We start from the raw sequence: 25728 nt of genomic DNA on the forward strand, positions 1-25728 counted from the left end.
GAATGATGATGGGATAGTGTAGGGGGATGAGCTAAGAATAGTTCACAGGTCAGCGCAACATTGAGGGCCAAAGGGTCTGTCCTGGGCTATGTTCTAATCACTCCGCCTTCCATTATAGGAAAACCTTTCATCTGGAGAACTACTCTAACGAACCGTTGTTGCACTGTCTCCACCATAAGCCAAAACTGTACAGTATTCTAGGTGTGGGCTCGCCAGAGCTCTGTATAACAGTAGCAAGATTTCTTTATTGTTATACTCCAATCGTTTTCCAATAAAGGTCAATTTGCCATTCTAATTGCTTGCTTATTTCTGAATGTTAATTTTCTGTTCCTTTTATAAGGTACATTAATTCCTCAAGATACACAAATGTTTTTGCGTTTCCTGTCCCTTTTTTTAAAAAAAGTCATGCATTTCGTTTTTTACTACCGAAGTAAATAACCTCTTGTCCCCATATTGTACTAATCTGCCACCTTGTTGCATGTTCACGTAACCTATCTGTACTTCATTTCAACCTATGTCATTGCAGCCTACATTCCCACCTAACTTTATCTCATCTGCTAACTTAGAAAAGAAGACTGACAGTAATGTATCTTAAGTCATCAATATAAACTAAGACACTGACATGAGGCCCCAGCACTGATCCTTGAATCACTCCATGAGTAACAGTCTGTCAACTTGAAAATAATCTGTTCACTGCTATTTTCTGTTTCCTATTAACTGCTCCTCTATCCATGCTGATATGTTACCCCCAATTCTGAGAGCCCTTATTTTGCCTTTTGTTTTGTGTGGCATCTTGATGAATGCATTTGGAAACTGAAATATGTTACATCTGCTGGTTTCTCTTTATCTACCTGCCACTTACGTCCTTCATATGTAAAATGAAAGAGTGGCTAAGGTAAAAATTCATCCTGTAGAGGATGAGAAGGGGGATTTAATAATGGGAAATGAGGAAATAGTCAAGGCATTGAACAGATATTTTGTTGGTCTTCACAGTGGAGGACACAAACAACATGCCAGTAATTGATGACCAGGGGACTGAGGTAGGTGAGGACTTAAAAACGATCATTATCATGAAAGAGGTAGTGATGGGAAAGCTTAATGGAGCTAAGGATAGACAAGTCTCCTGGCCCAGATGGGATGCATCCCAGGGTACTAAAAGAGATGGCAGGAGAAATAGCAAATACGCTTGTGGTAATTTTCCAAAATTCGGTGGACTGTGGGGCAGTTCCAGCAGATTGGAAAACAGTACATGTGATGCTAATGTTTAAAAACAGGTTAACAAAAGATGAAGAATTATAGGTTGGTTAGCTTAACTTCTGCACTTGAATCCTATCCGCAAGGAAGAAATAGCAAGACATCTGGATAGAAATTGTCCCGTTGGGCAGTTGCAGCATGGGATCATGACAGGCAGGTCATATTTAATTAATTTTCTGGAATTCTAAAAAGACATTATGAACGCAGTGGACACTGGCGACCCAGTATATGTTGTGCATCTAGATTTCCAAAATGCATTTGACAAGGTACCACACAAAAGGCTCATGCATAAGATAAAGGTGCACGGCACTACATAGAATCGAAGAAACTGTGTAGAAACAGGCCATTTGGCCCAATTGATTCACACAGCACCTCTGAAGAGTATCCCACCCAAACGCATTTTCCTACCCCTATTACTGTACATTTCCCCTGACTAATGCATCTATCCTACACATCCCTGAAAACTATGGGCAATTTAGTATGGCCAATACACCTAACAGCACATCTTTGGATTGTGGAAGGCAGCCAGAGCACCCAGAGGAAACCCAAGCAGACACCGGAGAGTGTGTAAACTCCACACAGTCGCCCAAAACTATAATCGAACTCTGTTCCCAGGCGCTTTGAGACTGCTGAGCCAGTGTGCCGCTGTACGGGTAATGTGTTAGCATGCAGAGAGATTAGATTAATTAACAGGAAGCAAAGAGTGGGAATAAATGAGTGCTTTTCTGGTATGGCCATCAGTGCCTAGTCGTGCCCATCAGTATTGGGACCTCAATTGTTTACAACTTACATTGATGATTTGGAGTTGGGGACCACGTGTAGTGTATCAAAGTTTGCGGATGACAATTAGACTAGTGGTAGAGCAAAGTGTGCAGAGTGAGAGATTGCAGAGGGATATAGGTAGTTTAAATGGGTGGGAAAAGGTCTGAAGATGGAGTACAGTTTTGATAAATGTGAACCCGTTCATTTTGGAAGGAATAACAGTAAAAAGGACTATTATTTGAATGGTCAAATATTGCCGCATGCTGCTGTGCAGAGGGACCTGGGTGTCCTTATGCATGTATCACAAAAGGTTGTCTTCAGGTGCAACAGATAATTAAGAAGGCGAAAGCAATTTTGTCCTTCATTGCTAAACGGATTGAGTTTAAAAGCAGCAAGTTTATGTTCCAGCTATGTAGGGTGCTGGTGAGGCCACACCTGGAATACTGTGTGCTGTTTTGGTCTCTTTACTTGAGAAAGGATGTACATTGGAGGGGGTGCAAAGGATATTCACTAGGTTGATTTCCGGAGTTGAGACGGTTGGCTTATGAGGGTAGACTGAGTATATATTCATTGGAATTTAGAAGAATGAGGGGAGGGGGGGTTCTTATAGAAAGAGGTAAAATTATGAAGAGAATAGATAAGACAGAAGCGAGAGGATGTTTCACTGGAAGGTGAAACTAGAATAAGAGGGCTAGCCCCAAATGATTGTGAATCTGTGGAATTCCCTGTTTTTAAATCTAGGACATAATTCCTTTAATATTTAAAAAAATTAAGGGTTATGGTGAGAGGGTGGGTAAGAGGAGCTGAGACCTCAAAAAATCAATGATCTTATTGAATGACTGAGCTGGCTCAAAGGGCCAGATGGCCTCCTACTTCTCCTAGTTCTTAAGTAAAAAGAAAACTATTTATATAGCACAATTTACATTTTATAAAACTATATTGCCTTTACCGGATAAATTGAAAATCACAGTACAAGTGATTCCTTAGATCCTGTTTTTAAAGAGTCACTGGACCTGAAATGTTAACTCTGCTTTCTCTCCACTGACGTTGGCAGACCTGAGTTTCTCCAGAAATTTGTTTTGTTTCAGATTTTCAGCATCCACACTTCATTGTCTTAATTTGAGGATATGTTGGATTTTAGTTCTAAATGTTTTTCCAAAGTTGTTTCTCTGCTGGAATTTATTATTTTTGAATTTCTCACAATTAATAGCCCCTTGCATAGTGCCTCTTTCTGATGTGTAATTTGTGGAGACATTCAGTGTGTCTGCTATTTCTTCATTCCAGTTAATGATTTCTCTTCTGTTGTTTCCCAGAGATCAACATTTTCTTGAGCGAATCCACATTTTAAACCGCTTTTACAAGTGTTTAAAATCTGTTCTCACATTCTTGGCTGGTTACCTCCTTGTTCTCTCCTCTTTCTCCCCCCCCCCCCCCCCCCACACACACCCTTTACCAATTGTTTGGTTGTTCTTTGCTGGTTTCTCAAAAACACACCATATTTTGGCCTCAACTACTTTGTGTGTAGTGAATTCCACAGGCTTGCCACTCTGTGTGGATAAAGAAATTTCTTCATTTCAGTCCTAAATAGTCTACCCCAAACCCTTAGACTGTGACCCTGGTTTTGGATGCCACACCATCAGGAGCATTCTTCCTACATTCACCTTGTCTCACCCTTTTTTTTTAGAATTTTATAGGCTTCTATGAGAGATCCCCCTCATTCTTCTGACCTCTGCGAATACAATCTGAACCGATCTAACCTCTCATAAGTCAATTGTACCATCCCAGGAAACAGTTTGGTAAACATTTGCAGCACTTCATTTATAACAAAGAAATTACCTTCTTCAGATCAGGAGATCAAAGCTACACTATTCCAGCTGTGGTTTCATTGTGGTCCTGTGTAATTGCAGTAAGATATTCCTGCTTCTGTCCTCAAATCCTCTCACTGCAAAGGTGAACGTACCATTTGCCTTCTACACTGCCTGCTGCATCTAATATGCTTATATTCAGTGACCATTGTAAGAAACACCTGGATCTCATTTGTACATTCCCCTCTCAATTTATAGCCATTCAGATCATAATCCACCTTTCTGTTTTTGCTCCCCAAGTAGATAGCAGTGATCTGATTGAAGTCTCCTAGATATTAACCGGAAAAGACAGGGTCGATAAACTATTTTCATTGTTTGGAGATTGTCAACCACTCTTTGTCTGTAGAACTGTGCTAATATCTCACCCTAATAGTCTGGTCCCAATTTTTAGACTATGCGCCCCAGTTAGAGATTTGAAGTTCTTTTCCACCAAAAGCAAACGGATTCCGCTGTTAACTTTTATTAAATCTGAGATAAATCATTTTTTGTTAAGCAAATAAATTAAAAGATATGGGCCAAAGCTGTTGTATGAATTTGGGTAACAAACCAGCCATGATCTCATTGAGTGGCTGAACAAGTGGGTGAGGGAATGAATGAGCTGCTGCTATTCCTATGCACCTATTTATCCACATTACACTACACCTTTTATACACTAGGCCATTACTTTAATTGGTCCCAATCATAATGAAGCATCTCTGCTGAATTCCCACCTATCACCCACCCAGCTTTGTCTTCTGCAAATTTGAGTTTGACATTTAGTTCCATCATTAATATATATTGTGAATATAGCTCAGGTCCTATCACTGAGTCCTCAGTATCCCACTAGTTACTGTCTGCCATTCAGAAAAAGACCTGTCTGTTCCTACTCCTTGCTTCCTGTCTGCAAGCTAGTTTTGTATCCATATCAATGCACTACCTCCGATCTCATGTGCTTTAACTTTACATGCTAAGTTAATGGGACTTTGTCAGAAACTCTAATTAAAAAGCACATCCATGGACCCCCCCATCATCAGCTCCATGACTTCCATTGCTCAGACTTCCATTGCTCAGACTTCCATTGCTCAGACTTCCATTGCTCAGACTTCCATTGCTCAGACTTCCATTGCTCAGACTTCCATTGCTCAGACTTCCATTGCTCAGACTTCCAGTAGATGTGACAGGCAATTTTTTTTGTGATTCCATGCTGACTCTTCTTTTTCAAGTGATGAACTATTACATTTTTTTAGAATGGACTCTAGCATTTTCTCCACTGCTGATGTCAAACTGACTGCTTGTTCCTCGCTTTCACTCTGCCACCTTTTAGATAGAGAGATTAAATTAGCTATCCTCCAAACTATAGGACTGCTATTAATCCTGCCTCATTTGCTCACTTTTAGATCCTCAGACCGTTCTGCAATATATTGCTCCAGGAAAAGACAGGGCCTTTGGACGCCCAAAATCTCCATCTAGACTAGCCCCATTTCCCTACACTTTGCCCATATCCTCCTCCTGTGATCCAAACAAAATACTCCCTGTCCATGTCATTCGGATAATCAAGGTTTTTCTGTATATTCTGCCATTTCTCGGCCCACTTCCCTAGCTGATCGAGGTCCTGCTGCAATTTCTGATAACCTTCCTTGCTGTCCACAATACTAACTATTTTAGTGTCATCTGCAAACTTATTAATCATGCCTTTTATATTCTCATCCAAATCATTGATATAGATAACAAACAGCAATGGGCCTAGCACTGACCCCTGGGGCACTCCACTAGTCACAGGCCTCCAGTCTTCCACTGTTACCCTCTGTTTCCCACCATCAAGCCAATTTTGTATCCAATTTGCCAGCTCGCCCTGGATTCCATGTGATCTAACCTTTAAGAGCAGCCTACCATGTGGAACCTTATCAAAGGCCTTGCTGAAATCCATCTAGACTGCATCTCCTGCCCTGCCCTTATCAACCTTTCTGGTCACTTCATCAAAGAACTTAACAGAATGTGTGAGGCATTATCTCTCACTCACAAAGCCATGCTGACTACTCCTAATCAAACCCTGCCTTTTGCTACTGTAAAAGAATTCCATAAACTCTCATATATACAGGTTAAAGCAGGAGGAAGTTAGTCAAGTACAGAGCCTGCTTTGCCCTTCAGTAAGATTGTGGTTGACCTGATTTCTCTATGTTCCCATCTACCTCTGTGACCGTTAAACCCCCTTGTTTACCAGGAATCTCTTCAAAATCTGCCTCAAAAATATTTAAGGACTCTATTTTCACCACTTTTTTGAGAAAAAGAGCTCCAGAGACTCAAACATGTCTTTCCATCTCTTTTTTTTTAAATAAACAAAATGTTCTTAAACAGTAACCCCTTGTACTAGATTCTCTCATTCAAATAAACATCCTTTCCATACCCTGTCAAGGCTACTCAGGACTTTTGCGTTTTGATCAAGTCACCTGTCACTCTTCTAAACTCTAGTTGATAGCCCGTCTAAACTTTCATCATAAGGCCAGTGGTGAGAGTGTGGTGCTGGAAAAGCACAGCAGGTCAGGCAGCATCCGAGGAGCAGGAGCATGGACATTTCGGGCATAAGCACTTCATCATCGGGAATGAGGCTTGTGGGCCGAGAAGGGAGGTGGGTTGGGGATGGTGGTGGGGGGTGCACGGTAGTTGAGAATGCGATAGGTAGATGAAGGTGGGGCGAAAGTAATAAGTCAGAGCAGGGTGGAGCGGATCGATGGGAAAGGTGATGGACAGGTCAAGACGGCGATGCTGAATTGGAGGCTTGGACTGCAATAATGTGGGGGGGGAGGGGAAATGAGGAAACTGGTGAAATCCACATGAAACCTGCGTGGTTGCAGGGTCCCAAGGTCCCCATCTTTGCCTGTGTCTTTGTCGGGTACGTGGAATACAGCTACACTGGCACCAGCCCCCACCTTTTCCTCCACTACATTGATGACAATCAGTGCTATCTCATGCTCCCACAAGAAGATTGAACAGTTCATCAACTTCACTAACAGCTTTCACCCCAACCTCCAATTCACCTGGACCATCTTGGATACCTCCCTCCCCTTCCTGGACCTCTCCATCTCCGACATCTACTACAAAACCACCGACTCCCACAGCGACCTGGACGAAGCCACCTCCCACCCTGCCTCCTGTTTCAAAAAAAGCCATCCCTCCACCACCCCCACCCCCACCTCCGCCCTTAAACCCAAGCCCTCCCAATGCATCAAGGCCAGAACCCCCTGGTCCTCACCTTCCACCCCACCAACCTCTGTATACATCACATCATCTTCTGCCATCTACAAACAGACCCCACCACGAGGGATGTATTTCCCTCTCCACCCCTGTCAGCGTTTTGGAGAGTCCATTCCCTCCACGACTCCCTCATTAGATTCACCCCACCACCACCACCAGCCCACACCCACTCCCGGCACCTTTCCCTGCACTGCAGGAAGTTCAAAGCCTGTGTCCACACCTCCCCCTCATCTCCGTCCAAGGCCCTATAGGATCCTTCCTCATCCGACAAATTTACCTGCACCTCCACCAATGTCATCTACTGTATCTGTTGCACCCAATGTGGTCTCCTTATCATGGAGACAGGACGCTATCTTGCGGATCGTTTCAGAGAACATCTCTGGGATACACGCACCAACCAACCCCAGCGCCCTGTAGCTGAACACTTCAATTTCCCCTCCCACTCGACCAAGGACATGCAGGTCCTCGGCCGCCTTCATCACCAAACCCAAACCACCCGACACTAGAGGAAAAACGCCTTATCTTCGGCCTTGGGACCCTGCAACCACACTGGTTTAATGTGGATTTCACCAGTTTCCTCATTCCCCTCCCCCCACATTATCCCAGTCCCAAGCCTCCAACTTGGCACTGCCCGCTTGACCTGTCCATCACCTTTCCCATTTATCCGCTCCACCCTCCTCTCCGACCTATCATCATCTCCCCACCTCCATCTACCTATCCTATTCTCAACTACCATCCCCCCAGCTCCACCCTCCTCTGATTTATTTCTCAGCCCCCTTGAGCCTACAAGCCTCATTCCTGATGAAGGGCTTTTTGCCCAAAACGTCGATTCTCCTGCTCCTCACATGCTGCCTGACCTGTGCTTTTCCAGCACCACGCTCGTCAACTCTGATCTCCAGCATCTGCAGTCCTCACTTTTTCCATTATAAGACCACCAGCCTAGTTCAGGTTGTTAGTCTAAAAACTCAACTACTTCCAATATATTTTATCTCCTTATATAAGGAGACCACTACTAGACACATGTGGTGTCTCCAGTTCCCTGTTTAATGAAAGCTCCTTACTTTAGTACTTCATTTCCCCACAAGAACAGATAATCACTCTATTAACTTATCCAATTACTTGCACACTAAATGTTTGCAAATCATGCACTAAGGTATCTTGAAACATTCTTCTGGATTTAAGAGCTCTTCAGTTTCTCACCATGCAGATAATGTTTATAATCTTTCTGCCTAAATGAATAATTGTAACTCTTCCCACATTCTCCTCCACTTACCTGATCTTTGTCTACTCAATAATCGTCCAGACTACCATTACGAATTTGATTGCTTCAGTCTACGTGAAGATTAAGTTCTGCATGACTATTGTATTATCTTTGTTACAAGCTGCAATGATTTCTTGCTTAAACTCCTGTCTAGCAGTATAAGTACTGTTACGGGCTTGTAACTCATGGCAATATTTTCTCACACTCTTATTATTCATATCTTCATTGAAACTGATTCTGCTTCTGATCTTGGAACCAGGATTTTTCTCTGCTGTTGACATCCTTTAGTATTAGGGTTATTCTCCCTTTCTTGGAACGGTTTTTTTTGTCAAACTTGATTATGTCGTAACTACCAATCTGTGATAGCAATTTGATCTATTTGAGCTACTAGTTAAGCCTATTTCATTTTGTGAATACTTCACACATTCCAATTAGAAACTTATTATAAACTCTTGTTTGCAAGGATCTCATTTGCTGGTGCACTATTACCATTAAACACTGTCCAGTTTGTCCTACTCTGCTATCATTACCCAAACCATTATTCTGCTGTATTGCCTCAACCTTTCTCTTTAAATTTTAAACTTTGATTCAACCAAATACTTTTTAGTTTAAAGCCCTACCCATTGGCCTAGTTACACAATTTACCAGGATCTAGGACAAAGCAGCCCCCACTTGATTGGCACCACAACCACAAGCATCCATTTCTCCAGCACCAGTGCTCAGTAATAGCCATGTGTACTAGTTACAAAATGCACTGCAGAAATTCACCAAAGATCCTTAGATAGCACTTTCCAAACCCACAAACACCTTCCATCTCTAAGAACAAGAGCAGCAGATACATGGGAACACCACCATCTGCAGGTTCCCTTCCAAGCGACTCACCATCCTAACTTGAAAGTATATCACTGTTCCTTCAGTGCTTTAGGGTAGGAGGAATTCCAGGATTTTGACCCAGCAACAATGTGGGTCAACCTACAGCACGTGGACTGCAGCAGCTGAACACCTTCTCAAGGATAACCACGCACAGGCAATAAATACTGGCCAGCCAGCAACGCCCATGTCCCACAAGTCAATAAATTTGCGAAAAAAGGTTACTGATCTCACTTCGTTGAAATTAGCGCTCTTTTTCCTGAAAACTCTTCCTACGGGGAAAGGAAATTTGAAGGGTAAACTTTTATAGAGTTTTATAAAATTATGAGGGGCGTAGGCAGGTGAACAGCAAAGGTCTTTTCTCTAGGGTAAGGGAATCCAAAACTAGGAGGCATATTTTTAAGGTGCGAGGAAGAACATTTAAAAGGAACTTGAGGGGCAACTTTGTCATGCAAAGGGTGGTTCTGAATGATCTGACTGGGGAAGTGGTAATGCAGGCGCAGGCAGAGTCAACATTTTTTAAAAGGCGTTTGAACAGATACATGAATAGGAAAGGTTTAGAAGGTTATGGGCCAAACATAGGCAAGTGAGACTAGTTTAGTTTGGGAAACTTGGTCAGCATGGATGAGTTGGACAAAAGGGTTTGTTTCAATGTTGTATGACTCTAGAGTAGGAGCAAGCTAGTTGCAAATGTAAAAATGGATGGCAAGATTTTCCCCAGGTATCTAAAAAGGAAAAGAGAAAAATTCAGTGTTGGGTCGCTAGACCGTGAGAATAGGGGGAATTCATAACAAAAAGGAAGTGGCAAATGAAATAAACATATTTTGTTTCTGTCTTCATTATAGAGGATACAAAATTTATCCCAGTAATAGCTGTAAATGATGTGGAAGGAAGAAACTGGTGGAATTCCTATCGCATGGGAAGAGGAATTGAGCAAACCAATGAAACTGCAGCCTGACAAGTCCACGGGTCCTCGTGGACTTCATTCTAAGCTGCTCAGAGATGGCTAGTGAGCTCATTGATGCATTTGTTAATTTTCCAAAATCCACTAAACTCTGGAAAGGTTCCTACCAGATTGGAAGGTAGCAAATATAATTTCTCAGTTCAAGAAGGGAGGGAGGCAGAAAACAGGAATCTGTATTCAAGTTAATATGAATCCATTGTGGGTAATGTGTTAGAATTTGTCATTAGGAAGTTTTAGAAAAAAATCAATATAATAGGCAAGAGTCAACATAGCTTTGCGAATGGGAAATCATTGTTAACCAATTTGATCTTTGAAGATATGCAGTGTGGATTTTGGAGAACCCATTTGTGTACTGTACTGGGGTTTACAGAAGGTATTTGACAAGGTATCACGTTAGTGTTTTGCATTTTAAAAAAAACTAGTATAGCACAGGAACAGGCTCTTCAGCCCACTGAGCCTACACTGACTGATACCTTCAGTACTAAAAAAAACTCTTTCTAAACTACAAACCCCTTGCCTCCTCTCAATCCGTACTCCTCTATTCCTTACCTATTCGCATATTTGTCAAGGTATCTCTGAGATATTGCTATTTTATCTGCTCCTGCCATCTCCTCTGGAAACACATGGGCACTTAGCATTCTCTGTGTAAAACAAAAACTTGCTTCTCCTATTTCCTTCAAACTTATACCCCTTTACCTTAAACATATGTCCCCTAGTAATTGACGTTTCTACACTGGGTAAAAACAGAGTGTAGAAGGGTAATGTATTAGATGGATAGAAGGTTGGCTGGCTTGCAGAGAATAGTATAAGCGGAATGTAATGTGGAGTTCCACAGGATTCTGTGCTAGGGCATCTCTTTTTACAGTTCGGTTACTTAGATAAGAGACATGCTCGCTAAGTTTACAGAGAACACAAAGGTAGGTAGAGAAGTGTATTGTGAAGTGGATAACATAGCAAGATTGCAGGCCAACGCAAGTTGAGTAAATGGGGGGGGGGGGGGAAATCTGGCAGATGGAGTTTGATGTTGGAAAGTGTGAAATTGCTCACTCTGGTGGGAATAATGAGAAAACAGTATTACTTAAACTGAGAACAACTGCAGGATTATGAGGGGCATTTGAGTCTCAAATCTAATATGCAGGTGCAGTGAGTAATTAGGGCTAATGAAATGCTATTCTTCTTGCAAGAGGAATTGAATATAAAACCGGGAATATAAAAATCTGAAATGAAAACAAATTGCCGGCAAAACTCCAGCAAGTCTGGTACCATCTGCGAGAAGAAAGGAGAGTTAACATTTTGAGTCTGGTGACTCTTCATTAGAACTGATAGCAGCTAGCAAAAGCTTTTTCTGTAAACCCCAGTGTGACAAAGATGAAGAAACTGAGAGAATGGGATGGAGTCCTTGCAGGAGATGGGGTGTGAGGTAACTGGGGGAGTTGTAATGGATATCAATGTCCAGACTATCCCCAGAAATGGAAACTGATATCAAGAAAGGGAAGAGTCAGAAATGAGCCAGGTCAAGGTTAGGGCAGAGCGGAAATTGGAAGGTAAGTTGATGGGTTTCTTTCAGCTCAGAACAAGAGAGTGAAGCAGCACCGATGATATCATCGATGTACCAGAGAAAGAGTCGTGGGGAGAGGCCCCGAGTAAGATTGGACAAGAAATGTTCCATGTACCCCAAAGAGACAGGCACTGGTCACACCTTTGACCTGAAGAAAGTGAGAGGAGTTAAAGGAGAAGTTGTTCAAAGTGAGGATGAGCTCGGCCAGGCGTAGGAGCATGGTGGTGAATAGAGACCTCAGGCTGCCTTTTTTTTATTAAGTGGAGAGTTCTGAGACTGTCCTGATGTGGGATGGACGTATAAAGGGTCTGCACATCCACACACAGGAGGTGGCTGCTGCCCTCGAATTGGAAATTCTGAAACTGACATAAAGTACCAGAAGAATCCCAGGTGCAACTGAGGAGGGATTGGGCAAGGGAGAAAAAAAAAATCAAGTCTAGGTTGGAAGAAATAAGTTCCATGGGACAGGAACCGGAAGAAACCATGGGTCTGCCTGGGTTGGTTTCTCTTGAATGGGAGCTGAAAGGAGACTTGATAGAAGTCTATAAAATTGAGATCCATAGGTAGGATTGACAGTCAGAATCTTTTTCCCAGAGTTGAAATGTCAAATAGTAGGGGCATGCATTTAAGGTTAGAGGGGGCAAGTTCAAAGGAGATGCGAGAAGCAGGTTTTTTTTTTAAAAAGAGTGGTAGGAGTCTGAAATGCAGTGCCAAGGATAGAGATGGAGGCAGATACGTAAGGGCATTTAAGGGGCCTTTCGATAAACACATGAATATTGCAAGGAATGGAGGTAATGTGGCCAAAGGGCAGGCAGAGGACATTGGTTTTATTTGGTGTTGTGTTCAGTGTCACATTTTGGACCGAAGGGTCCATTCCTGTGCAGTACAGTTCTTTGTTGTATGTTCTATGTTCTATCCTCTCTAAACCTCCTGCCTTTGCCTTAAATCTATGCCCCCAGTCATTGATCTTTTTCATCTAGAGGAAATGTTGCTACCTCTCTCAAATTTGATATGTCTCAAAGCAGTGGTAAATTGGAGAATATTATGGAGATGGGAATAGGCACTCTTGACTATCGTTGTACTCATGCATTTGGAAGTTCCTATTATGGTCCCAAATGGCACCAAACATGGAAAGAAGTGAACTGTAAAGGTGAGATGAGATTGACTGCCTTTGAAGTTTAAGCCAACAAGGAATCCGAGCAAAGCTAGTTTCAATGGGAATTGGGGAAAACACTCTGCCAGTAGGAGTCACACATAGCACAAAGGACGATGGTTGCAGTTGTTGGAGGACAATCACCCAGATTCCAGGGCATCACCACAAGAGTTCCTCAGTGTCATGTTCTGGCTCCAACCATCTTCAGATGGCTCACCATGATTTTCCCTCTATCATAAGGAAGGCAGGTGGGGAATATTCATTGGTGATCTCACCACAATCACAGACCGAATTGGACCAGCCATATCAACACTAGCTACAAGAGAAGACTAGAAGTTCTGCAGCAAGCAACCCACATCCTGTCTCAACAGCGCCAATCTGCCATCTACCAGGCAAGCATCAGGTGTATGATGAAATACTCCCCACCTATCTGGATGGGTGCAACTCTAACAGCACTCAAGAAGCTCAATGCCACAAAGCAGCCCCATTTGATTGGCACATCATCTGACACTCCTAGCACTCCTCCACCAATGCATAGTGACAGCAGAATATACCATCTACAGATGCACGACAGCAACTTGCCCCTCCTTCAACAGCACCCCCGAACCTTTGACCTTAACCAGCCAGGAAGACATAAGCAGCAATCCTCTACGTTCCCTCTATATTACATCATCCTAACTAGAAAAGGTATCGATGCTACTCCACTGTTGCATGTTGAAATCCTAGACCTCCCTCTCTAACAGTGCTATGTGTATATTTACATACTGTCGTGGTTCAAGGAGGCAGCTCACCGTGTTCTTTGAGGGTAGTTAATGATGGGCAATAAATGCTGGCCAACAAGTGATGCCCACATCCCATGCAGGAGTTTACAAAAATGAAAACCTGTATTTGGTGGAAACTTCAGGCGGTGGTCCTGAGTTAATGTCAGAGGGCCCACAGTGGAAGCAAGTTGACGGTTGTGCATAAGTTTCAGAACTGGTGGGCACTGTTTTAAAACCAGTGTTATGGGGAAAATCACCAGTCTCTGACTCAGAGTCGGGGTTCAATGACAGTTTAATGTGCAAGGAAGTACCAGAGCTTCGGGGAGTGAAAGACACCAACAGCACAGCGGTCAGCTGTGGTCTTCTCTCAACCTGGAGCACATGTCAAAATACTTATATACATTTTGTAATATAATAGGCAGTGATGATATTGTCTTTGTAGTGTAGTTGTTTATTGTAAACATTGCAGAATCGTTGATAGTTTCGGTGCAATCAGTCCCAGCGCAAACTTTATTAATTTCAGTACAGTCATTCGTTTCAGCACAGACATTGTCAATTTCAGCGTCTGCGCGGAAGTCCATTGCTTTAGTAATGGGCACTAATCGCTCCTCCTGAGAAGGATGATTACTGCAGCCTTGACTATTAGCACTATGTATCGAGTCCGTATCAAGCTGTTAGCATTTCTGTAAAAGGTGTTGGCTGGACCCAGACACTTCGGCAGGCAGTGTATGTTATTCATGTATATTCTCTCCCCCACTGGCCTTAAACTAATCAAGTAAGTTGTGAGTGCATTGTGCTGGCGTTCTGGTGGCCCCTGGCAGTGAATATATTTGCTGTGTCTCTCTCCATATTGTGGTCCAGCGCATCTTGTGTGTCAAGTGGCCAAATGATGGCCTAGCAGCCATCTTGTGCGTCTGTGTGCCTAGTGTCACCTTGCCCCATGCCATCTCCCACTTTACTAGGATCACACTTTCGGGATAAATATAAGATTATTTTTCTTTCAGCGTATTGAGGGGCTTTGGAAATCTGTGCCTCAGAAGGCAGAAGGGAGGAGGAAGTATCATTGAATATTTTTAAGGTACTTGTTTGCAAGGGATCAGCAGTATAAAGAATGAATGCGAATGTGGAACTTGAAACACAAACACCAACCATTATCTTATTGGCCAAAAAAACCTTAAAGGGCCAAGGGGTCTACTTATGTACCTAATTCATGTGATTGTCAATTTGCTGCTTGCTACTTTCCTAGACTTTGCATTGTCAGCAAAGTGTGAAATTGATGTCTCTGTCATTAATGACTTGTATTTGGGTACAGTGTTAAAAAGAGCAATGGGTAACAGGGATAATCCAGGAAATTACAGGTCTGTGAGCCTCATGTCGGTGGTAGGGAAATTATTAGAAAGGATTTTTGAGGACAAGGTCTATACACCTTTTAGAAGCAAATGGACCAATTAGCGATAGACAGCATGGTTTTGTGAGGGGTAGGTCGTGCCTCGCTAACTTGATTGTGTTTTTTGAGGAGGTGACGAAGATGATTGAGGGAAAAGCAGTTGATGATGTCTACGTGGGACTTAAGTAAAGCCTTAGACAAGGTCCCTCATGGTAGACTGGTACAAAAGGTGAAGTCACATGGTATCAAGGTGAGCTGGCAAAATGGATACAGATACTGGATTAGTGGTGCTGGAAGAGCACAGCAGTTCAGGCAGCATCCAACGAGCAGCGAAATCAATGTTTCGGGCAAAAGCCCTTCATCAGGAATAAAGGCAGTGAGCCTGAAGCGTGGAGAGATATGCTAGAGGAGGGTGAGGGTGGGGAGAGAGTAGCATAGAGTACAATGGGTGAGTGGGGGAGGAGATGAAGGTGATAGGTCAAGGAGGAGAGGGTGGAGTGGATAGGTGGAAAAGAAGATAGACAGATCGGACAAGTCAAGGAGACAGTAACTGAGCTGGAAGTTTGAAACTAGGATGAGGTGGGGGAAGGGGAAATGAGGAAGCTGTTGAAGTCCACATTGATGCCCTGGGGTTGAAGTGTTCCAAGGCGGAAGATGAGGCGTTCTTCCTCCAGGCGTCCACCTGCACATCCACCAATATCATTTATTGTATCCGTTGCTCCCGATGTGGTCTCCTCTACACTGGGGAGACTGGGCGCCTCCTAGCAGAGCGCTTTAGGGAACATCTCAGAGACACCCGCACCAATCAACCAAACCGCCCCGTGGCCCAACATTTCAACTCCCCCTCCCACTCTGCCGAGGACATGGAGGTCCTGGGCCTCCTTCACCGCCACTCCCTCACCACCAGACGCCTGGAGGAAGAACGCCTCATCTTCCGCCTCGGAACACTTCAACCCCAGGGCATCAATGTGGACTTCAACAGCTTCCTCATTTCCCCTTCCCCCACCTCATCCTAGTTTCAAACTTCCAGCTCAGTAACTGTCTCCTTGACTTGTCCAACCTGTCTATCTTCTTTTCCACCTATCCACTCCACCCTCTCCTCCTTGACCTATCACCTTCATCTCCTCCCCCACTCACCCATTGTACTCTATGCTACTCTCTCCCCACCCCCACCCTCCTCTAGCTTATCTCTCCACGCTTCAGGCTCACTGCCTTTATTCCTGATGAAGGGCTTTTGCCCGAAACGTTGATTTCGTTGCTCGTTGGATGCTGCCTGAACTGCTGTGCTCTTCCAGCACCACTAATCCAGTATTTGATTTTCAGCATCTGCAGTCATTGTTTTTACCAATATGGATACAGAACCAGTTTAGTCATAAGAGACAGAGGGTGGTGGTGGAAGGATGTTTTCGGAATGGAGAGCTGTGACAAGTGCTGTTCCACAGCGATCAGTGCTGGGACCTCTGCTGCTTGTAGTCTACATAAATGATTTGGAGGAAAACGTAGCTGGTCTAATCAGGACGTTTGTGGCTGAGTGCGAAGATTGAAGTTGCAGAGAGTGAGGAGGAGTGTCAGAGAGTACAGCAGAAAATAATTCATTTGGGCAGAAAAATGGCAGATGGAGTTTAAGCTGAACAATGTGAGGTGATGTGTTTTGGAAGGTCAAGTGCGGGTGGAAATTATACAGTGAATGGCAGACCCTTAGGAATCTTGATATGCAGAGGGACCTGGGTGTGCAGGTCCACAGATCACTGAAGGTGGCAGCAGGTAGATAAGGCAGTAAAAAAAGGCCTGAGGTAGGGGTAGCCTTCATTGGAAGGGGCATTGAGTATAAGGATAGACAAGTCATGCTGCAGCTTTTTAGAACTTTAGTTAGGCCACACTTTGAATATTGCATTCCGTTCTGGTCACCATATACCGGAAGAGGATGTGGATGCCTTGGAGAGATACAGAGAAGGTTTACCAGGATGTTGCCAGGTATGGGGGATTTTAGCTATGAAGAAAGGTTGGATAGGCTGCGTTTGTTTTCACTGGAAGACAGGAGGTTGAGGGGCGACCTGATCGAAGTTTATAAGATTGTCAATGACATTGATAGGGTGGGAAGTATTAAACTTTTACCTGAGGTGGAGAGGTCAATTACTAAGGGACACAGCTACCTGAAACTCTGAAAACTTGTACTTCCAAATAAACTTGTTGAACTATAACCTGGTGTTGTGATTTTTAACTGTGGGGGGGGGGCGTGCACGTGTTCAAGGTAAAGGAGGGAAGTTTAAAAGAGATGTGCAAGACAAGTTTTTCAGAGAGAGTGGTAAGTGCCTGGAACACTCTGCCAGAGGAGGTGGTAGATGGAGACACAGTAGCAGCATTCAAGAAACACCTGGACAAATACATGAATAGGAAGGGAATTGAAGGATACGGATCCTATAAGTGAAGTTATAGTACGAGGGCAAAATGTGTCGGCACAGACTTGGAGGGCCGAAAGGCCTGTTCTTGTGCTGTATTGTTCTTTGTTCTCTGGTCCTAATGCTGTCCCTGGGGTACATCACTAAAAACCTCGTCCAAGTCTGACAACCATGTTTCTTTTCTCCCATGAATAAAACATTTCCATTCTAGCTCCGTTCCTTTGAGTCCCATGCATTTCAATTTTTCTAGTAATTGTGAAAGGTATTTCTAAATAAATAAGCCAGATGGGACACTGATCCCATGTTCAGCAATTCATGACCGTGCTGTTTTGCTTGATCGTACTGTGATGATATTCTGTGTTTTTTTTAGATCCCCTACAGTGTGGAAACAAGCCCTTCGGCCCAACAAGTCCACCCAGACCCATTCCCCTACATTTACTCCTGACTAATGCTCCTAGCACTATAGGCAATTTAGCACGGCCAATTCAGCTTACCTGCACATCTTTGGATTGTGAAAGGAAACAGGAGCACCCGGAGGAAACCCACGCAGACACTGGGAGAATGTGCAAACTCTACACAGACAGTTGCCCGACACGGGAATTGACCCTGGGTCCCTGGTGCTGTGTGGCAGCAGTGCTAGCCACTGTGCCACCACCAGTCATCTCTAATGAGAGAGCAGTCTTATGGTCTGGAAGGTCTTGGCACCCAGGATTATTTTCCCTGCACAGCTTGTAAATGTGTGGTGCACACCTATCTGATCTGTTTGTGACTTTTTGTTTCAGCGAATCCTGACTGCAGATTACTGTGAGGGCAGTAAAATCACCAACATCGAAGAAATTGAGCAGCAGGGCTTAAGTCTAAAAGATGTGAGTGCTTTTTTTTAATTCTCTCCACTTGCCCACTTCCTGAGGTTTGCTCCTTATCCCTCCTGAGGGCAATGGTTTGTGTACAAGTACTAAAGCCCCTAGCCAAGTGGTGATTCTTCACACATGATCCTGGACATATTGCATTAATGGGTCAGTTTAACTGTGGGGGTAGGGAGAATCCCAGATAAACCTTATCATTTGATGTCCACAAACAGCACCTTCTGAGAGGGTTTAATGGATGGGACTAGGAAGGTGAACAATGTAACAATAGTTGTTTTTTCAGTGTTAATCTTATAGCTCTCTTTTATAGGTTCTGTACAAATTGAAGCTTCTTGTTAGATCCATTGCAGCTGTGTTGACCCCTGGCTTAAACAATCCAAAACCAAACCAACTAACTTGTCAGCTTTCCCAATTACCATTCTGAGTCCAAGCTTTTAAAATACACTTTATCTGTGAAGATGTAGAGATCTCTTCTCAGCAACTGCTCTGAATAAAAAATCCTGTGCTCCTTGACAACCCTTCAAAACATTTCTACTGGCCTGAACGTTTTTTAAGCAATGTTTTAAGAGGTTTAAAAGAATACATAAAATACAGCATTGAAACGAGAAAGGAAATTTGGAAGGCATAAAGAGGATATGAAATAATGTTGAGTGGTTAAAATTAAAGAAGATCCAAAGATGTTTATCAGTAGATTAACAGCAAGAGAACCTAAGAAAGCTAAGGCCTATCAGACATGTACATAGTAATTTATGTATGGATGCAGAAGGCGTTGGTAGGGTTACAAGTGAACATTTTGTCTGTCATCACAAAGGAGAGGGATAGTGTAGGCATTGTAGATAAAGAGGAGCAGATTGAAAGACTAGATAAAATGAGCATAACGAAAAGGCAAGTACTAAAGGGGATGACCACCTTGAGTAGAGTAGATTTTATTTGTCATTTCTACAATATGGAGAGGACCCACCATTATCCAGCATTCGATTAACTGAATTTTGGATTATCCAACAAGATCACAAGGTCCCAATGCTTGGCTAACTATGTTATCTGGCATTTGATTAACTGAACGACATACTCCCTGCCCGTGTCCTTCAGATAATCGTGGTTCCTCTGTACATCTGACACAGTAAAAAAAAAAGAGGCAGCGTTCTTCCAGGACCAAGTTGCTACGTGGACAGCACAGAACTACACGATCATACAAAGGCTGGCATAAAGTGCATAGAAGTGCAAAACATGCAAATTACAGTGTAATAAAAGAATGATAATTAATAGACACTGTTCTAGCTGTAATTCAAAGTCGTGTAAAGAGTTTCAGATGGAAAAGAATCTGATCATACTGTGTTAAGGAGCCTGATGACTTGGGGAAGAAACTGTTGCACAATCTGGCCGTGAGAGACCGAATGCTCTGGCAGGAGGGAGAAGAGTTTGAGTGAGGGGTGTGTGGGGTCTTCCACAATGCAGGTGGTTAAATCATCAGGGTCAGATGAATTGTATCCTAAGCTATAAATGGAACCCTGAGAGGAAATAATAGAAGCTCTGGTGATCATTTTCCAATCCTCACTAGATACAGGTGGAAGATTGCAGGTTTGCAAATGTTTTCAAATAGTGTCATAGAGTCATAGAGATGTACAGCATGGAAACAGACCCTTCAGTCCAACCTGTCCATGCTGACCAGATATCCCAATCCAATCTAGTCCCACCTGCCAGTACCCGGCCCATATGCCTTACTAAAGTCCATATATATGACATCAACAGCCCTTCCTTCATGTATCAACTTGGTTACTTCCTCAAAGAACTCTATTAAATTGGTACGGCATGATCTCCCCCGCACAAAACCATGTTGCCTATCACTGATAAGCCCATTCTTTTCTAAATATAAATAGATCCTATCCCTCAGGACCCTCTCTAGCAGCTTTCCCACCACTGACGTCAGGCTCACTGGTCTGTAGTTACCCGGAATATCTCTACTACTCTTCTTGTAACAGGGGTACAACATGAGCAACCCTCCAGTCCTCTGGCACCTCACCTGTATTTAAGGATGCCACAGAGATATCTGGCAGGCCCCCAGCTATTTCCTATCTCGCCTCTCTCAGCAACCTGGGATAGATCCCATCCCGTCCTGGGGATTTGTCTACCTTAATAACCTCTAGCCTACCCAACACATCATCCCTACTTATGTCAATATGATTCAGACTAATCTTTAATCTTCTATCTTTAATCTCAAGATTCATCATGTTCCTCTCCTGATGCAAAGTAATCATTCAAAATCTCACCCATTCTCTCAGGTTCTATACATACATTCAAGGTGAGGGGCAATAGGTTGTGGGGGGAGGCAGAATGTGAGGAGACGCTTCTTTATCCAGAGGATGCTGACTGTCTGGAATGATCAATGGACATTTTAGCAAATGCAAAGCAGTTTCATTGTTATTCCATGGGGCTCCGTATTAGGTCTCTTGCTGCTTGTGATAAATACTAATGATTTAGACTTTAATGTTGGAAGGCATGATTAGCAAGCTTGCAATAACAAACTTTGGCTGTATATTTGACAGTGAAGAGGATGATTGGTTGAATGGGTGGAAAAATGACAAATGGAATTTAAACCAAAGAAGAACAAGGTTATATATTTGGGTAGGGCAAATAAAGGGAATAAATACCAAACTGGAGGGTATTTAAAGGTGTAGAGCAAGTAAGAGACTTTGGAGTCCATGTCCACATTTCGTTTGTGGTGTCAGGACAGATAGGCAAGGTGGTAGAAGGCATCTGGGTGTGTGAAGTATTGAATACAAGATGGGATGTAGTGCTGGGACTGCACAAATTTGTCAACAGCTGGAGTTTTGTGTATAGTTCTGGTCACCACATTATAGGAAAAACATATTTGCTGGAGAGAGGGGAGATTTACAAGAATGTTGCCAGGGTTTGTAAATTGCGGCTATGAAGAAAGATCGGATAGATTAGAGTTGTTCATTGAGTCGCACAGCATGAAACCAGACCCTTTGGTCCAACCAGTCCATGCTGACCATAATCCTAAACTAAACTAATCCCACCTGCCTCTTGGCCCAGTGAAAACAGTCCCAACCTATCTAGCCTCTCCTTATAACTCAAGCCATCTCTCCCAGCAACATCCTGGTAGATCTCTTCTGAACTCTCTCCAGCTGAATAACAGGGAGTCCAGAACTGGACACAGTATATCAGAAGAGTCCTCAGCAATGCCCTGTACAATCTCAATGTAACTACCAACTCCTGTTTCTTAGAGCAGAAGAAGTTGGGGTTAACTTAGTTGGGGTGTGTAACATAAGGAATTGGAATGGAGTGAGCAAGGAAAACTTGTTTCACTAGTGTAGAGGTAATTTGCCAGTGGGCATAAATTTAAGGGGATTGCTAGAAGGATTGGAGGAGACATGAGGAAAGACTTTTTCACCTAGAAGTAGTGGGTGTCTAGAATTTGCTGCCTAGTTTGGTTGAGACAGAAACCCTTAACTAATTTAAAAGGAGCCTGGATCTGTACCTGAAGCACTATAACCTGTAAGAGTAGGGACCTGGTCCTCAAAAATGGGAATAGAATGGGTGGCTCTTTTTTTTAAATTCCAACCAGCATAGAGACAGTAGACTGCTTGGACTCTGAGTTGTAACTACTTTTATAGTTCTTGTGTTTCTCCTAGTCTGGACTTATTTTTAAAGTAATGGCTTTAATTTGCCACTCCTGTTGCTGAGATTAATAATCTGTCTGTCACCAGCTTCCTGATCTGGATGACTTGTTGCCATGCGTACTTCAGCCAGCATTTCATCTGCAGTGTGCGTTGTGACTACAGGATGTTCTGCATCTCTGCAAACCTGGGGCAAAAGACACATGGAAATGCCATCTCCTCCCAACTCCCTTGCAAGTCTTTCCTCATCCTGACTCAGAAATGATCACCACTTATTCATCATTGCTGGATCAAAATCCTGTTAATTCCCTAAAGCGCTGTGCAGGTGCATACGCGATATGTCTGCAGTGTTTTCAGCAGCAGTCCACCATCACCGTGCTGAGGGCAGCTACAGCTGGGCAATAAATGTCAGCCGTGCTTGTGATAACCAAAAACCAGGAGTGCTCTGGGGATGCCAACATTAAGTTTTTCATTAAACTAGATAAATGGATTGACTAAACTTCTCTATTTGTAACCGGTAGTTCATTGCATTTAAGATGTTAATGACTAGAGGTAAGGTTTCCAATTGAAACAGGGGTTGTCCATTTTTTAAATGGTGGACATGCTGTTATGACTAGTGTTACAACAAGACCTTGAACAAGATTCCCAAACTTCTTATCATTCCAAATGGGCTACCCCAAACATCTGAGGGGAGGTGGCGGGGGGGGGGGGGGGGGGGGGGGAAAGAAGAGTTCTTTTCTTACCCTTTGTTGTTTTGCAGCATTCAGAGTGAGAAATTGTCTTTACCTGCAACACCAGGATAGCTAGGAAATTAATGTTCAACCAGGCTGGTACTGACAACATTCAGTCCCATTAGTACACTATTCAGTTGAAACTGGTTAATCCCTCTCCTTGTTTATTCTTCAAAGGGAAAAAACATAAAATGTGTGCAATTTGTGATATAATTTGCAGGCTATGGATTGCTACTCAGCAGGAGTTAGTCACCTATTCAATATCTTTGTAGTCACAAAAGATTACACTCCAGTCTGTTTGATTTGCCTCATTCCTCACCTTTTAGAATCTGTTGTTTTGAAGTTCCTTTTGCAAGCCTATATAAAAATTTTGGGTGGCTGTCTGTCTCTCCAGTCAGTCACTGAATTTATATCTACTGCCATTTTGGACCATTTCCATCCTCTTCCTATTTAAACACATGCCTTAAAATTCCATGTTAAAAATATCCTGTAGTTATGAACTATATTCATGACACTGTTCTATGTACTGATGCATCTTTTGTTCCCCACCCTTTCCTCAGGTTGCGGACAAACTAGTCAAGACTTTTGCAGAGCAGATATTTTACACTGGGTTCATTCATGCTGACCCCCACCCTGGAAATAGTAAGTCCAAGACTGTGGATGGCTCCAGATCACCAAAGAGCTCACTCTGTAATTCTTGATACAACTGCAGAGGCAAGGATGACCATTTTCATCAGAATTAGTCTTTACCACGATAGCAGCAACCAAAGGGGAAGAAGGCACTTAACATAGAACAATACAGCGCAGTACAGGCCCTTTGGCCCTCGATGTTGCGCCGATCCAAGCCCACTAAAAATGGACAACACTAGCCCACTATCCTCCATATGCCTATCCAATGCCCGTTTAAATGCCCATAAAGAGGGAGAGTCCACCACTGCTACTGGCAGGGCATTCCATGAACTCACGACTCGCTGAGTAAAGAATCTACCCCTAACATCTGTCCTATACCTACCACCCCTTAATTTAAAACTATGCCCCCTCGTAATAGCTGACTCCATACGTGGAAAAAGGCTCTCATGGTCAATCCTAACTAAACCCCTAATCATCTTGTACACCTCTATCAAATCACCCCTAAACCTTCTTTTCTCCAAAGAAACCACCCCAAGTGCCTCAGCCTTTCCTCATACGATCTTCCTACCATACCAGGCAACATCCTGGTAAACTTCTTCTGCACCCGTTCCAGTGCCTCCACATCCTTCCTATAGTATGGCGACCAAAACTGCACACAATACTCCACAATACTCTGGCTGCACCAGAGTCTTATACAACTGCAACATGACCTCAGGACTCCGGAACTCAATTCCTCTACCAATAAAAGCCAGTACGCCATATGCCTTCTTCACCGCACTATTTACCTGGGTGGCAACTTTCAGAGATCTATGTACATGGACACCAAGATCCCTCCGCTCATCCACACTACCAAGTATCCAACCATTAGCCCAGTACCCCATCTTTTTGTTACTCTTACCAAAGTGAATCACCTCACACTTACCCACATTGAACTCCATTTGCCACCTTTCTGCCCAGCTTTGCAGTTTATCTATATCCCGCTGTAACCTGCCACATCCTTCCTCACTGTCAACAACTCCTCCGACTTTCGTATCATCCGCAAACTTGCTCACACAACCTTCTAGCCCCTCCTCCAGGTCATTTATAAAAATGACAAACAGCAATGGTCCCATAACAGATCCTTGTGGAACACCGCTAGTAACTGCACTCCAAGATGAACCTTTACCATCAACTACTACCCTCTGTCTTCTTCCAGCCAGCCAATTCCTAATCCAAACCTCCAACTCACCCTCAATGCCATACCTCTGTATGTCTTGCAGTAGCCTACCATGGGGAACCTTATCAAACGCCTTACTAAAATCCATATACACCACATCTACTGCTTTACGCTCGTCCACCTCCTTAGTCACCTTCTCAAAGAATTCAATAAGGTGTGTGAGGCACGACCTGCCCTTCACAAAACCATGCTGACTATCCTTGATCACATTATTCCTATCCAGATGTTCATAAATCCTATCCCTTACAATTCTCTCTAAGACTTTGCCCACAACAGAAGTGAGGCTCACCGGCCTATAGTTAGAATCAACAAACAGGAAAATTTTCAAATAAAATATTTGGATAAGTGCCTGTAAACTTAGGCAAAGAGCGAAGCTTTAGAGAGTATTTTACAAAAACAGAGAACACATAGGAGAAGGTGAGGACTGCAGATGCTGGAGATAAGGTCGAAGTGTGTGGTGCTGGAAAAGCACAGCCAGTCAGGCAGCATTCAAGGAGCAGGAGAGTCGACGTTTCGGGCATAAGCCCTTCATCAAGCCTCGTTTCTGATGAAGGGCTTATGCCCAAAACATTGATTCTCCTGCTCCTTGGATGCTTCCTGACAGGCTGTGCTTTTCCAGCACACTCTTCAACCAGAGAACACAGAGGGTTTGAAAGGGAATTCAAGCAGCTGAGTCTGGGGGAGCTACCAGTAATGGTGAGATTGAAATTGGGAATGCACGAGACCTGAAATAAAGGAAATAGTGATCTTTAAAGTTGCAGAGCTGGAGAGATTAGGGGAGATTTGAACCTGAGGATGAGAATTTCGGAAAATCAAGGTGTTTCTGATGAGGGATTTAGATCAAGGGGGGTAAACAGATTGCACATGACCACAGCACTGTGACTATCTTCGGCATGAGTAACATACAGTACTTTTAAATTGCACGTATTACATGTGGGAAGCCGCGCAACATTGGGTTATAGTCCAACACGTTTATTTGAAATCTCCAGCTTTTGGAGCGTTGCTCCTTTAGCAGGTGAAGTGAAGTATACAGGCACAGAATTTCAAATAAACCTGTTCGACTACAACCTGATGTCATATGATGTCTGACTTTGTCCACTCCAGTTCAACACCGGTACCTTCACATTCACAATTACATGTCAACAGTGTCTCAGGAGCATGTTCATATTGAAGTATGGTGTG

General features: G+C 43.3%; 1 protein-coding gene across 4 annotated transcripts in view; it reads left to right on the plus strand.

Annotated features, from left to right (window-relative positions):
* The window catches only part of adck5 (aarF domain containing kinase 5), a 136713-nt gene that overhangs the window by 95233 nt on the left and 15752 nt on the right, over positions 1 to 25728 (plus strand). For all 4 annotated transcript variants that reach the window (XM_072576447.1, XM_072576448.1, XM_072576450.1 and 1 more), the window contains 2 exons: positions 18248 to 18331; positions 23261 to 23342. In XM_072576447.1, coding sequence (XP_072432548.1) covers positions 18248 to 18331; positions 23261 to 23342 — 166 coding nt within the window. The remainder of the gene's footprint in view (positions 1 to 18247; positions 18332 to 23260; positions 23343 to 25728) is intronic.

Source organism: Chiloscyllium punctatum, chromosome 8, assembly GCF_047496795.1.
Source record: "Chiloscyllium punctatum isolate Juve2018m chromosome 8, sChiPun1.3, whole genome shotgun sequence".
Taxonomy (NCBI): Eukaryota; Metazoa; Chordata; class Chondrichthyes; order Orectolobiformes; family Hemiscylliidae; genus Chiloscyllium; species Chiloscyllium punctatum.